This window comes from Carlito syrichta, unplaced genomic scaffold (assembly GCF_000164805.1).
Source record: "Carlito syrichta isolate Samal-C Ts95f unplaced genomic scaffold, Tarsius_syrichta-2.0.1 Scaffold302582, whole genome shotgun sequence".
Lineage (NCBI taxonomy): Eukaryota > Metazoa > Chordata > Mammalia > Primates > Tarsiidae > Carlito > Carlito syrichta.
The window spans coordinates 474,152-489,747 of NW_007246678.1; the positions used below are offsets into that span (position 1 = coordinate 474,152).

Consider the following 15,596-nt stretch of genomic DNA (forward strand, 5'->3'; position numbering starts at 1 on the left):
TTTTTGGTGACTTGATAGCTCAGGCATGTTTAGTGCTGAATAATATTCCATGTCTGGATATGCACCACAGTCGGTTTAATCCATTCACCAACTGAAGGACATCTTGGTTGCTTCCAACTTTCGGCAACTATAAATTAAGCTACTGTAAACATTTGTGTCTAGGTTTTTGTGTGGACATCAGTTTTCACCTCCTTTGGGTAAAATGCCAAGAAAGTGTGATTGCTGGATCATATGGTAAGAGTGTGTTTAGCTTTGTAAGAGACTGGCCAAAATGCACTTTTTAAGTGGCTGTGCTATTTTCTATTCCTACCATCAGTGAAACAGTCCTGGTTGCCCTACATCCTCACCAGCACTTGGTGTTCCAGATTTTGGCCATTCTCATAGGTGTGTAGTGGTATCTCATTGTTTTAATTTGTAGGTCCCTGATGACATAAGTGATGTGGAGCGAGCATCTTTTTATGTGCTCATTTGCGATCTGTTCATCTTCTTTGGTGAGGTGTCTGTTCAGATCTTTAACCTGATGTTTTTTTTTTAAATTGAATTGATTTTTATTGTTTTAAGAACTCTTTGTGTATGTTGGCCAACCGTTCTTTATCAGATGTGTCTTTTGCAAATATCTTCTCCTAGTCTGTAACTTACCTTTTCATTCTCTTGATGAGGTCACTTTTGGAATCCTTAGATTTGGATGTGGTTTGTCCCCACCAAAACTCTTGATGAAATCTGATCCCGGTGTGACAGTGTTGGGAGGTGGGGCCTAAAGAAAGATGTTAGGGTTCTGGAAGTTGATCCCTCATGAATAGATTAATGCCCTCCCTCCAGCAAGAGCCAGAAGAGTCAGCCAGCTGGATTAGTTTCTGAGAGCAGGTTGTTTATTTATTATTATTTTTTTTTTTTTAGTTGGAGTCTCACCCCGTCGCCCAGGTTGGCCAGCATCGACCTGCTGGGCTCAGGTCATCTTTCTGCTTCAGCCTTCCAAGTGGCTGGAACTACAGGCTCGCGCTATCATGCCCAGCTAATTTTTTGATTTACTGTAAAGGTGAGGTCTCACCAAGTTGCCCAGGCTGTTTTCGAACCCGTGGGCTTGGGCAATCCCCTCACCTTGGCCTCCCAAAGTGCTGAGATTACAGGCTTGAGCCGCTGCGCTGGGCCAGGGTCTTCTCAAGCTCCTCAGCGCCTTTTTATTAACTCATTTCATATAAAAATTGGGACACCCAAAGGGGGACAAATAAGTTTATTTAGAGATGAAAAATCACTCCGCACAATGAGTCAATAAGGCACACTGCCAGAGTACAAGTTATTACTCTGGATTTTAATCTACTTTTTCTAAGTTTTATTTTGTACAGGTTTGCACTATTATATATCTTGGTGCTTCTTATCTCTGGGTACAACAGAATAATCTATGGGACCTTTACAGAATACAGATTTGTGGATTCTTTTCTATTTTTTTAATTTCAGTAGCTTTAGAGGGTATAGATTTGGTTACATGATTGCATTGTATAGTGGCAGAGAAGTCTGGGTTTTAAATGTACCCACCACTCCCACCTATATTTGCGGATTCTCATTCAGTGTACTTTTAAAGCCCCACAAGTGATTCTGATGTTCAGCCAAGAATGCGAGTCTGTGGTTTGGCCCTTAAAACTTGTGATTCCAAACAATAAAGAAGAGCTAATTTTACACCAGTTTGGGTGATGACAGATGAGCCTGGGTGTGGGTACATCTATCTGGAAAAACATGCTTTTTCTGGTCTTTGAGGTTAGGGTTGCTATTGACACTCCTATGATAAGGAAAAAGATTTCCTTTTTTCATTTCCTTCTAACAGATGAATGTTTGGAGAGCCTCAGAAAACCCTACTGTTCAGGAGGATAGTGAGAGAAAAGGTGTGTTTTTCAGAATGACACTACATCAGAAGTTAGTGGAGCCTTTCTTTACACAAGTTTATCTTCGATTTTTCTATCCTTTAATTTTGTTCCTCTCTTTTTCCCATAAAGAAGTCAATGTTTTCATGCTTCTAATGTGATTTTTACTTGAACTTACACAGAGAAAGGATAAGGCTTCATAGGAATGAAGAAGGTTCCTCATCTGCTGATAGAAGTTTGTGAAGATGCCCTTGAATTCATTTTTAAAAACAAAGGTTAAAAGTGTTAGGTATGCTCTTCAGCTTAGAGCTACTGTGAATTGTCAGTCATTCTGGACCCAAATATGGAGAATTTTATTCAGAGGCGGAACTCTTAACCAGTAATAGTGAAAAGAAGCAACTACAAACTATATAATCTTACCTATTTTATTAGTCCTCCCCCTTCTGTCATAATAAGAAACAAATTGGGAGGATTGTGAAGAGAATGAAAAAAATCATACCATTCTGTTATTTTTAATTCTGTCTTTGTCAAAACATACAAATGCAAACCTTAGCAATTTCTCAGTAAACTCAGTTAAAAATCATAATGCTTTCTATTTAGGAAGCAAATGAGGTTGGTCTGTGCAATAAATTTAACTCTTCATATTAAATTGTCATTATTTACTATGATAATTGTTAATACTAATATATAAGTATAGTCTCAAAATAATGAACACAAAAAAGGATTTACTGAAAATGAATGAGTATTCTTGCTTCATATTAAAACAGCTTATTTTAATTCCACGTAGACATTAGATGGTGCCACCATAATATATTTCTATTTAAGAAACTGTACCTGTAGTAGGAATTTAATATTTCCAGATGCTCTGTGTTTGAGTTGTCCTGTAAAGTATCTATTTTACAAAGAAAAATTCCACTGAAACTTTATGTGTGACATATATCACGTGTAAAGTTTCAGTGGAGTTTATATATATTATATATAATAAAAATATATATACAATATACAATATATAGTGTATATATATTGCCCTAACATAAGGAACAAAAGTATGCTGTTAAAAGCATTTATGAAATCATCTAGATGATAGTAAAACTAGTGTATAGGGTCCCCACCCACCTGCCATTTGTAGAAAAAGCTGTAATGAAAAGTAAATGCATGAATTTAAACTTGTCTCTTGTATTATAATGAGCATTTAACCATTAGAATACTAAATTATTCTCCAGAAGTGATCAATCTCTGTCATCCTGACTAAAAATGTTCGAGGTCATTAAGGTAGTTTGGTTTTGACTTGACCTGTGTTTCCCTGAAGATCCCCAGCCAACAAAGATGGCTTCCTGAGGAGATGGCGGCTGCTTTTCCTGTTCTAGCCTTTTTATTTGCCTTTCTTCCTTCAAGAAAAAAAAAGTGCTGCTGTTTCAGAAGGAAAGAATTTCCTCTACCATGTTTTTTGAGAAATCACACAAACTCAAGAATAATCCCTCATCCGAAACTTTTAATGCCAGATGGATTTCATAATTTTTTGGGAATTTAGAATGATAATGTGGTACACACACCATATAATACATGAAACCTAAGCAGAGCTTGGGTTAGCTCCAAGCAAACATATTAATGAGATTATTCCTTTATCCAAGTGGGACCAAGTATAAATAGCACTATGCCAGTTTCGGTATAGTTTTGATGCCATATGACTTTTGGCACTAAACACACAGAACCACTTGGTTTTTAAAGCTTCTTAGATTTTAGAATTGCAGATAAAGGATGTAGACCTGTTAAATATATTTATATTTATATATTTAGAGGAAAAGGCCTTTAATATACAAGTCCCCATTTCGCTATGACAATAAGAAGTTATTGTTCTTCAAACTCACCAGATATATTCCTACCTTAGAGTGTTGGCTTTTCCTCTCTGTGGACTGTCTGAATCCTGTTCACGTGTGGCTCACTCATCTCCTTCAACTCTTTGCCCAAGTATCACCTCAGTGAGTCTGAACACTCTCTTCAATGTTAAAACTCCTTACCAGTGCTCCCTGAACTTCTCCTTGCTTTGTTTTTCCCCACAGTACTTATTACAGTCTCACATACTTCTTTCATTCGTTCGTTTTTTTTTTTTCTTTTTTGAGTCAGGTTCTTGCTGACTCAGGCTGGAGTGCAGTGGCACCATCACAGCTCACCATAGCCTTGAACTCCTGGACTCAAGCAAACCTCTCTCCTCATCCTCTCCCCATACTACCCTCCCAGCCCCCTCAGTAGCTGGGACTACAGGTGCATGCCACCACACCTGGCTAATTTTGAGCCACCATACCCGACTCGTTTACTCTCCTTGTCTGAAACTAGAATGTAAGTTCCACAAGGATGGAGATTTTAGTTTTCTCGATTAATTGTGGTATCTCTAGTAGTTAGGACTGTGCCTAGAATATAGCAGGTACTAACTAGTACATGGCATTTGAAAAAAGGAAGAGGCTGAGCGTGGCAGCTCTCACTGACTTCCCTATTCTCATCTCATAGACTTTCTCGCCACTTTGCTTTAGCCAAACCTACCTTCTTCTTTAAAATGCCAAGGTGATTCTCACCTTGGGTTTTTATGTCTCCTGTTCCTTCTACCCAACCTGGAATGGTCTTCTCCCAGAATTGTGCACAGCAGTTTCCATTCTTTCAGGGCTCAGCTCAGAGGCTCTTGGCCACCAACCTGAATCATCACTCTGTACTGTGCCACTCTCTAGAAGTGCTGCAACACTCTCCACTGTTTCTCACCACCTAGAACTGCCAACCTTGACTCACTTCTTGCCCATCTCCTGTCTAAGTCACTCCCTACCCCAGAATGAAAGCATTAACCCAGCAAGTAGATAGCTCTAGCACCTAGAAAGTCCACATGCAAGGGGAAAAACTGAGTATTTTCCAAAGTTTTCCAAGTTTGTGAAAACAAATAATGCTCTTTTTTTATTTCTAAGTTGGGGTCTTACTCTGTCGCTCAGGTTACTGCAGGCTTGTACTCCCGGACTCAAGCAATCCTCCCACCTCAGCCTCCCAAGTAGCTGGGAGTACAGGCATGAGCCACCACACCTAGCTAGCTTTTCATTTTTTTTGTAGAGGGGTTCTTACTATGTTGCCCAGGCTGGTCTCAAATGCCTGGGCTCAAGCGATCCTCTCACCTCAGTCTCCCAAAGTGCTGGAATTACAGGAGTGAGCTACTGCACCCGGCCATTTTTGTTCCTTATGGAGTTGAATGATAAAGAGGAAAGAGAGGGAGCAGGGAGACTGTTCTCAGTAGTGGACCAGACAAGAATTAGTAAATGACTCCTAAGTTTCTGACTTAGTAAAATGCTGAAAGACCAGGGTAGGAACAAGATATTTTCGTATGTTTTATATTTTGAGAAATTGGGCTGGGGTAGAAATCAATTTGTTTTCTATGAAGAGACCAGGGCTGGAGGAATAAATTTGGAAATCATAAGCATATAGAGTCCCTTAAAGGCTAGGGATGGATGAGATACCAGGGAGAGTTCGGATGGAGAAGAGAACACTAGTATACTGAACACAAAGACCACAGCGCCAGACCATTAAGACTCTTAATAACTAATTTATTTTTAAAATAGACAAACTATTAATTGTATAAAATAGTAACAGAGCAATTTTAAATGTACAGTTTTAACCAATACAAAAAAGCAATAAAGCAGTATCTGAAGCCTTATTTAAGAAATCTCAATACACAATCTCTGAAGTTCCTAAAATTCTGGCACTAATTCTAATGTGAACTTATTAGCAAAAGACCCAGAAATATGGTAAGCCCTTGAATTAAAAACTAACAGATTTGTATGATAGTCATGCAGAAATTAATGAGGAAATGGGGTAAAGCTTTCTAGTGCCACTGTTATCAAGAAAACTGTCAAATAGTAAATTTGAAACTTAATTGAGCACAAAATAAAATTTTGTTTTCTAACAGATTTCTTTTTAAAAAGAATTCTGAGTTTAGACAAAGCGATTTTCCTAAAAGCTAGCTGATGCTACCTTAAATACCTCCTATTTTAAATTATACCATCTCTAAATAAGTTAATCACACAAGACAGTTTAAATACACCTTCAGGTGTGGGGGAAGGGAGAAGCGTCTTTTTCCTAGTGCGGCTATTTTTAATTTGAAGCTTTTGCACAAAATCAGAAAGAAGCATTAATGCCTAACCCACACAGACCTTTGATTACTTGCAATTTTGGAATAGAAATAATGTGGCTTTGAATGTGCCAGTGTTAGACCATACTGACATTAAGAAAACAAAAAAACAAAGAAAAAAAAAGGATAGACAATTGCCAGTTCAAAAGATACATGGAAGACATGTACTATTCCAGAGAAAAAGGAAAACTTCCCAAATTTAGGAGGGCAGAATAACTGCTGAGATGCAATTAGACAAATCTCTAAGAAAATAAAAAATGTAAGGCTCCTATAGTTAACAGTCTGTGGAATAAAATTAATTTGTATCTTGATTCTTCAGGACCCAGAAACATTAGAAAGTGCACTTGGGTTATACTGTATTAAGGTCCTCTAAAGCTAAGATCTGGCTGAACACTTTATTTTTTCAAGTACTAGGTGGGCACTTTATAAATTCAGTGATCTGAATGGTGTGAAAACCAAGAGTATTACCAGTAATCCTCATTTTAAAGTAAAAGTTGGATGAAGAAAATAATAAATTCTTCAAGTTCTGAGGTATGAAATCTATGTCAGTAGTATGACAGTATCACATGTTTATACTTTGCTTTCTGCTTGTGTTTAAAAGATAAAATTTTAAAAAACAAGTACACAGTACATCAGATTCCAACAGTCACGATTTAATGTGTAAAAATTAGGTTTTTTTCCTAGTTTCTAATAATACCTGTTTTAGCAGAAGAGTTCAGGATAATTTGAGTGAACGGGCAGTCAGATTGCATGTGGAAGATAAAGACACGTTTTCTAAGGGTGTTCATGTTAAATTAAAAAAAAATAAATATAAATTAACAAGCAAGAGCACACATCACACATATGCTACAAGAGAAGGCCAAGTAGTCAGACAGGCATGGGCTACGAGGCTTCCCACTCCAGGGCAGCCTCACCACTCAGAAAGCACAGCAAGTTGACTTTGGAAGTGGAAACAATCCGCTACCACTTTTTAAATGGCAGGACTTACACAAGATTTTCAATCTTGTATAATACCATTGACTCCAGCATTGCAAATGACTTAGGAATCCCCTGCACAATTGCATCTGCACATTTTAAGTCTACAAAAAGAGCTGAAGATACTAAATGTGGCCATCAACAAAACCTAGGAGAGTTATACAGTCACATCTGTGAGAGACAGTGAAGTCAGAGGCACACACAGCGTCCGCAGCATCCACCAAGGTCCTGAGATCCTCATTTTTCTTCCTTGTTTGAGGTATCCATGCTATCATTCATTTTCTGCTTTTGCATTCGTGTTCGGGTAGATGCTGGAAAAAGGATGAAGAACTGTTTATTAATAGTGCTGATGGTGCTGGGTAAGTTGGCAAGGGGCTGTCACATGCATGATGTTCAAGTCAAATTGATGGTGCTCAGGACCTTGCAAAAGCAGTGGTCTCCATTCTAGTATTCTATAGTACTGTAGGGAAATCATAGTTAATAACAACTAGTTGTATATTTCAAAATAACTATGGGGAGGGGGATGGGATTGGCAGTTGAGGGAAATTGCTAGGGGAGGGAGAGGCATACCTCATCAACAAGGGTACCTGCATAATCAATGTTTGTATACTTAACACTGAATTGTACCCCACATCTTTATAATAAAAAAATAATAAATAAAAATAACTAAAAGAATTTTAATGTTCCCAACACATAAAAGGATAAATGTTTTGAGGTGATAAGAATATTCCAATTACTCTGATTTGATCATTATACATTTTATACATATATTAAAATAGCACATGTACCCCCTAAAATCCCCCTAAAATATTTATAGCTATGCTAAGCAATAAAGAATCATGAGCAAATAAAATTGTTTTTTACCCTCCTCCCAAAAAGCAGTGGTCTCCAAATTTTTAAAAATATATATCACAGTCAGTAAATTTTTTTCTAAGCATGTACCACAAAAAAGTATGTATAAATAAAGTATAAAACATATATTCCAAAAAACATTAAAATGAGATGAAATAAACAGAATTTCTGATATTTTTCCTTTATGCTTATAAAGACAGTCTTGCTCACTTTCTGGTACACTCCATTTTGTAGGCCACTGTTGTAGAGAAGATGAGGCTGAGTCTACCATACACTTGAGCAGACAAGAACACTGGGTTGGCCCAGACTGAATCTGCTAGAGAGGTGGCATTCTTCACAAAGCTAAAGAATCCCTAATGTGTGGAGAGGCCTTGCAGGTACTGCATACGATATCAGCTCACAGCTCATTTACATTGGGCATGGGCATTTTAAAAGTACATTACTAACTATAGATAAAATCAGAATACTTAGTTTAAATTATTTAAAAATTCTTTAACTTGATTTTAGAGGTGGGCAGAAGTTCTTTGCAGAGAAGCACAAAGATTACACACATTCAGAAAAGAAAGAAGAGTCAACATTTCCAGCTCTTGCCCTCTTGCCCTTCCCTTCTGGGAAATTCCGCATTGTGTGATGATCTTTTCTGAATGTAATCCTTTGAGAAAAGCTAAGAGCGTCCTGCAGAATGCTTTAGCTTCAGGGGTTAAAACTTTGGTTACTTTGCCCCAATCTTCCAGATGCACAAAGGCCCTGAACTCTGGCCTGGCAAAGGAAACTCATTATAGCTAGAGTGCACTGGGGAGTGTACTGACTACAGTAACTGACCTCTTCTCTAAGATAATATACATGTTTCTTTTTTTTTACAGCTTTATGCTCCTTTTTAAATGCATATTTGTGGGTTTCAAAATGCTTCCACATGTTTTCAAGGCCTGATTTTGGTTATAAGCTTCATGCCTATTTTCATATACTAGGGAAATAGCTGCAACTATTTACAAGTTAAAACAGGAATACATTAGTCAATGTAAAAACCAAAAAAAGATTTATTTATAACTGTAAACTTACAGTTTTGGTATGTTTAGTTTTAATTATATTCTTAAAATGACACACAAAAAAAGTGGTTTTATTGTATTTCATTTTATTTTTTTATTACTTCACTCAGACCCAAAGTCTCAACACTCATAAGGTGAACTGCTGTTGGTGAAAAATATTACCAACATTGTTGGGAAAAAAAATATTACCAACATTGTTGGGAAAAATGGTTTTAAAATAAACAATCAAAAGCATTCTTTTAAGTATTTTATCTTGTAAAGAGGATATCTAAAGAGGTGTTAAGAAAAAGCCTCTCATGCTCGGTGGCTCAGCCTGTAATCCCGCGCCTTTGGGAGGCTGAGGTGAGTGGATTGCCTGAGCCTGCGGGTTCGAGACCCGCCTGGGCAAATTGACGAGACCTCATCTCTACAATAAAATTTAAAAAAAAAAAAAAAATTAGCCGGGCGTGGTAGCGCACGCCTGTAGTTCCAGCCACTTGGAAGGCTGAGGCGGAAGGATCGCCAGAGTCCAGCATGTCAAGGCTACAGTGACTGGGAGCGGCCACTGCACTCCAGTCTGGGTGACAGAGTAAGACTCCAACTCAAAAAAAAAAGAAAAGAAAAAGCCTCTCATTTCATTATTTATTTATTTTTAAATTTTTAAATTTGGGAGGTACATATGCAAGTTTGTTACATGGGTATATTGCATGTCTCATATTACTTTAGTTGGCATTGTTCTCACTGGTAAGCCCTATGACTTAGGAATGCTAGTTTCAACACTTACCATCTCCAGAATATTTTTCTTCTAAGTACCCGTTTCTTTTCCTATTAATGGATCTGGCACTGGATATCAGGAAATGTCACACTCATACCATAGCTACCTGAGACTACACAGTAGCAGTTAGTGAACGTTGATCTCTTTCCTAATGTGCTTTCCATCTACTATATTTGAATTAATTTTTTATAGACTCAGAGTAGCTTCAAATAGAATTCCATTTGTTTTATGTATAACCTGGAAAGTGACGTGTTCTTTATCAAACTTCTAATTTTCAGTAATAGAAAACTTGTTTGAAATTAAGTTTTAAAATTTGCAAATTAGGAAAGTTAAATTATGGCAGAATAAAAGATTATTTCTTAAATAAGGGAGATGATGTTTACATATGCTAGGTTTATAAAAGCTTTCCTTATATCTAACACTCTGAAAGAGTTCCTTTTTATAGTTCTGCTATCCTAAAGTATGTTCTAACCACAGCCAGGTGTGTTGAAGATGTGATCAAGCAACGTTTCACTTCTTAGTCTTCCTGCACGGAAGATTTTAGAAAGGGTAAGGATGACCTTCATTTTGCATTATATATTTAACCCACAAATGTTTGTAGACAAATAATATATTATTGATTTAGTTTATTTTAAACGCATAAACAAGTCTGCTAACTGAAGAAATTATATGTGTGCATTCTTTTATACAGTGAAAAGGCTTTTTGCAGTGTAAGCAGTTTCTTTTGTTTACATAAGATGAAATAAATACTTACTCATTTCTGCCAGTTTCTGTTGAAATTTGGACTCCCCTGGGAGATGTTTACTGCAAATTTAAAAAAGCAAAATATTTCACATTTATATGTAAAAATGGAAAACTCAAATTTCCAGTAACTATGGTGCTTTCAATGACTTCTTTTATGCTATCATTTTAGTGAGTAGCTTTTAATTTAAAAGGTTTATAAACCAGCTATCTAAAATACAAATGTCATAAATTTATGATGCCATATGTTTTTCCAGTGGTTCTTATAAAAGACAGTAGTTAACATTTTTAGAGTGTTTTAAAATCTAAGATTAAAACTGAAAAAGTTTTACTACTAGCTTTGTAAACAAATGATCAAATTTTTAACATCTGATATCTTCACTGAATTTTGGTAGATAGCACACAATTTGCATGGTGTTTTTAACTTGGGGCTAGTCATACCTATTATTTGGAGCCATTCTCATGACTTCCAAATAAAATTGGCATGAAACTAGTATATGCCAGGAGCAGAGCCGAGACTCTAGGTCCTCCAGATGATTAGCTCAGCTCTTGGAAACCATCTGTTAACAGTTCCTACCTTCCATCTGCTTCATCTGTTCCTTCAATGTCAAAGCGTAGTTTTTTCAGTGGTTTAGGAGGGTTGCTTCCTTCAGCACTTCTTTTGAGCGCACGCTCACTGTTACATACCATCTGATTTATTTTCTGGAACTTCTCAGAAGTCTACAAATTATAGAATTCTTTATTTTAAATCATTGAATGCCAGCGTTTTGTAGTCAGCAATCCTAAACTGTAGTTTGAGGTGTGTCAAAAACCAGGCAGAGGTAATCTCTTCATTTTAATTTTCTGCTTTAATGGACCAAAATATATATGAAAAAATCTAGAAATCAGAATAACTGTATTCCGCCCCAATTAAACATCCACCCTTTAAAATCTTCCTATCTTTCCCCATAAGCCTCCTACTCTTCATTCAATAGCCCTGAACACTCCCAAAGTCTTGGTTCCTCATTTTCAGAATCCACACATTCAGGGATACTTTCAGATGCATGCAAAGTTAGAGCAGATTTCTGGAACCTTGTTTTTGACCAAAAAAAAAAAAAATAAGTTTTTGAAGGTATTATATAACTAGCAGAGGGAAGGTCACAAGAATTTGATAAGAGGTGATGTGTCCAGTGAATACTAATTTTTGATTTACTTTGTGGGTATTATGTTGACAAATCATATAGGCTTTGTGACAGAAATTAAATCTGATTCGATAATAGATTTAACAATGGGGATTAGCTTTGCCAATTATGCTTTATTTTCCAAAAATTAAATGTAGAAACAAATTTTGATGAAAAATATATTTGGAACACATGTGCCATATGACAAAAATTCTGTACCACTATTAATTTTATAAAATTTTTAGTTATCAGCTTTAAGTACATACAACATTTTCTCAATTATTTTAGATATTATGGCAAGAAAAAAAGTTTGAAGAACACTATTGTACACCTAGCTAACTCCAACCCTATATACGGCCTCACATATTCTTTGTGAAGTCTGACAGCTGCAGCCCATCATAAACTGACTACTTGTAACTTACATTTTAACATTTTGGCATCTGGTATACAAACTTTTATCTCCCCTTAGTTATTTCATTTGGGGCTGTGTGGTAGACAGCCTCTTAAATGGCTCCTAGTGATCCCCACACCTCCTGGTATTCATCCCCTCCTGTGATGCTCCTCCCTTGAGTGTGGGCTGGACCTAGTGCTTTTTGCTTCTAACCAAAAGAATACAGCTAAGGTGATGGGATGATATTTCCAATTTTAGGTTACAAAAACACTGTGACCTCCATCTTTTTTTTTTAAATCTCTCTCCCTACCTTGGAGTCCGTCTCTGGGAGAAGCAAGTTGCCATGCTGTGTGTAGCAATAGCTCTATGGAAGAGCCTGGGGTGAGAAACTGATGGCTTGGGCCAACAGCCATCAAGGATCAGTCAACAGTCATTTGAATAAGTTTGCCAGCAGACACTCCTCCAGTGGAGCCTTGAGATGACTGCAGCTTTGGCTGACAACTTGATCATAGCCTTGTGAGAAACCCTGGTCCTAGCTAAGTCAGATTATTACTGACCTATGGAAACTGAGATGATTAGTGTTTGTTTCACGTCACTAAGTTTGGGAGTAATCTGCTATGCCCAATAAATAATACAGGCAGTCTTCCCATTCCTATACAAGGTCTCTGGAGGGAGGGAGGTGGTGCAACATATTAATAGTAATGCAAACTGAATATGGGATTGCTGAATTAGTGACCTTACTGGAAGGCCAACTAGAGTAGTGGGTTCCTAGCCTAGAATAACTGTTTCAATGCTAAGCTTTCCTTTGAATCTCATAGAATGAAGACCACCATGTGAGCCCTGACATTTTCACTGGGGTAGAGTCGCATGTAATCAATTCCTAGTCAATATAACAGAAAGAATATCCTAGAAGTCAGAGAATTTTGAGAGAAAGGACAAGCAAAAGAGTGTATATGCATGGAAGGAGAAGACTAGTCAGTAGGAACAGGCTGGTGACGTTTGGATATGGTACTTACATTTTGGAGTATCTCATTTAAAATCATATTCATAATTAGTGAATCTCAAAATTATTTTGTAAACATTACCATGAGATTGTATACTTGCACATATGGTATCACAGAAAGATATTTAGTGTTTGTCCTTGGTACCTGGCACAGAGCTCCTAAAACCCTTGGAATTTCCTGAGTGATAAGGGTGATAGGACCATCTTTTGTTCTACTGAGGCAACTTGGTGGGCCCTTAGATAGCTTCAGGATGGGAGCTGGTCACCAGAAAGACAAAGCCTTGATTAGATGCTAGGAATTTTTAGCTCCACCCCCTGACCTCCAGGGAGGGGAGAGGTACTGGAGACTGAGTTAATCAATTATGCCATGTAATAAAACCCCCATAAAGTTCCACAACAATAGGGCTGGGAGACCTTCAGAGTTGGCAAACACGTCCAAGTGCTAGGTAGGTGGCACACTCCGATTCCACAGGGACAGAAGATCCTGTGCTAAGGACCCTACTGGATCTTGCCCTATGTACCTCTTCATCTGGCTGTTCATTTATATCTTTTATAATAAACTGATAATAGTAAGTAAAGTGTTTTCCAGAGTTTTGTGAGCCATTCTAGCAAATGATCAAATCTGTAAGGGGGAGACACTATGGGAACTCCTCAACTTTATAGACAAGCCGAGCAAAAGTGTGGGACCTGACACTTGTGACAGGCATCTGCAGTGAGCACAGTCTTGTAGGACTGAACCCTTAAACTTGTGAGGTCTGACACTAACTCTAGGTGTCAGAATTGAATTGAATTGTAGGACATCAGTTGTGTCTGGAAAGTTAGAGGATTGATTGGTATGAGAAAAAAAACCCCACATATTTGGTATCAGAAGTGTTGTTAGTAAAAACAGCTCATATATATATGTATGTATATATATAAATGAATGTATATATATGGATTATATGATCTCACAGGAATGTTTAGAAAATAGTTTACATACACTAATTATGAATTCGAAATTAAATTTTATTTAAAAATAAATCTGAGATACATATACCTTATTAATTCTATGCAATATACCAGGATGAAGTGTTTGAATAATTGCATTTATAAATTTAAATTATAGAAGTCTTTATTTTATATAGTGCATGCCATTATACTTCATAGAAAGAAAATACTCACCCCAAATGATTCACCAATTGATACTAAGATTCTGTCAAGTTAAGATGAAATAAAAATTAGTAATAAGAACCATATGTAAGTGTGCAGAGATGAACTTAGAAATATCATCTGAAGTATCAGGAATACCAAACTGAAGATTTCCTTTATCCTAGAACCGCTGGCAAACTATATTCATTTGGGGCTTATTCTGATAGTGCTAGTCTAATCATATACTCCCCCAGTCTCTTAGATTTTTAAAGTAAGAACTATAGGTCTACAAGAACATATTCTGCCATTGCCCATATTTAAAGAGGGCAAAAAAAGTTTTAAGTTTACTCCTACTTAGTTTTTCATAAATCTAAGTAAGATATCAAATTTCTTTCACATCGTCTCATTTAAAATTCAAGTTGCGGCCAGGTGTGGTGGCTCATGCCTGTAATCCCAGTATTTTAGGAAGCCAAGGTGAGAGGATCACTTCAGGCCAGGAGTTCAAGACCAGCCTGGGAAACATAGCAAGACCCCATCTCTCTAAAAAATAAAAATTAAAAAAATAAAATTCAAGTTACATTTGACAAAAACTTATAGTATTAAGTAATAATCAGAATTCTAATCAGGATCTATACTGACATATAATACAGGTTATTTATCATATATCCCAGAATCAGAAATCTTTATTCGTTTTTGTTCAAACCATCTAATTTACTGATAATAAAGCTGAAGAGCAGGACTGCCTGAGCCCAGCAGGCCAAGGCTACAGTATCCATGAACTTGTCACTGCTTTCCAACCTGGGCAACAGAGTGAGACTCCAACTCAAAAATAAAAAATAAAAAAACCAAAATAAAGCTGAAGAACAGCATCAGCCTGACAAAACTCAACAAAGATTTGAAAATATGCACATGGAACTGGTGAATATGTAGATTTTATTGTTCTTCAATTACTTGATAAGTCACCATCACTCCATATGCAATAGTTGATTAACGAGAATACCTAAATATGTTAGATAGTGTTATTTTAATTCCTGATGAATGATTTATCGGTTAGGATTTTCAGAATGTGACTTTTTTGCTAAAGAATATCAACACAGAACTGATTTCATTAAGACCAGCAAGCAGCCATCATTATCACCATAATGTGGATTAATTACCATCATTAAAAAACTACCTAAGTATGCATTTTCATATGGTGGCGTGGGACTGTGTAAACTTTCTTAACTAGACATGGTGTGGCGCTTTAGCAGCTTATAACTTAAGATGTAGATATCAGTACACAGAAATCCAACTACATCAAGTAAATAAAGGATAGCACAGGGGCACATGAAAGCATTTGTATCATATCACTAATTGTTTTTTACTTCATATTTTCTTGTAGAGTTTGAATTTTTTATCAAAAGTATTACTTATATAATTAAATGCACCACATAATTATTTTCTAAAAGGCTAATATAGCTTCTTCTTGTTTGTTTTTCTTGCCCACTAGGCATAACCACATGGGCAGTTTCTGAGATGAGACTACATTAAT

The 15,596-nt window shown here is 36.7% G+C and overlaps 1 protein-coding gene across 1 annotated transcript in view; it reads right to left on the reverse strand.

Moving 5' to 3' along the window:
* Positions 1 to 5,410: 5,410 nt before the first annotated feature.
* RB1 (RB transcriptional corepressor 1) overlaps positions 5,411 to 15,596 on the reverse strand; it is a 173,862-nt gene continuing 163,676 nt past the window's right edge. Inside the window, exons 24-27 of the mRNA XM_008056952.2 lie at positions 14,099 to 14,129; positions 10,961 to 11,103; positions 10,397 to 10,446; positions 5,411 to 7,301 (exon numbers count right to left, since the gene is read on the reverse strand). Of these exons, the coding sequence (XP_008055143.1) occupies positions 7,228 to 7,301; positions 10,397 to 10,446; positions 10,961 to 11,103; positions 14,099 to 14,129 (298 nt within the window). The 3' untranslated portion in view covers positions 5,411 to 7,227. The remainder of the gene's footprint in view (positions 7,302 to 10,396; positions 10,447 to 10,960; positions 11,104 to 14,098; positions 14,130 to 15,596) is intronic.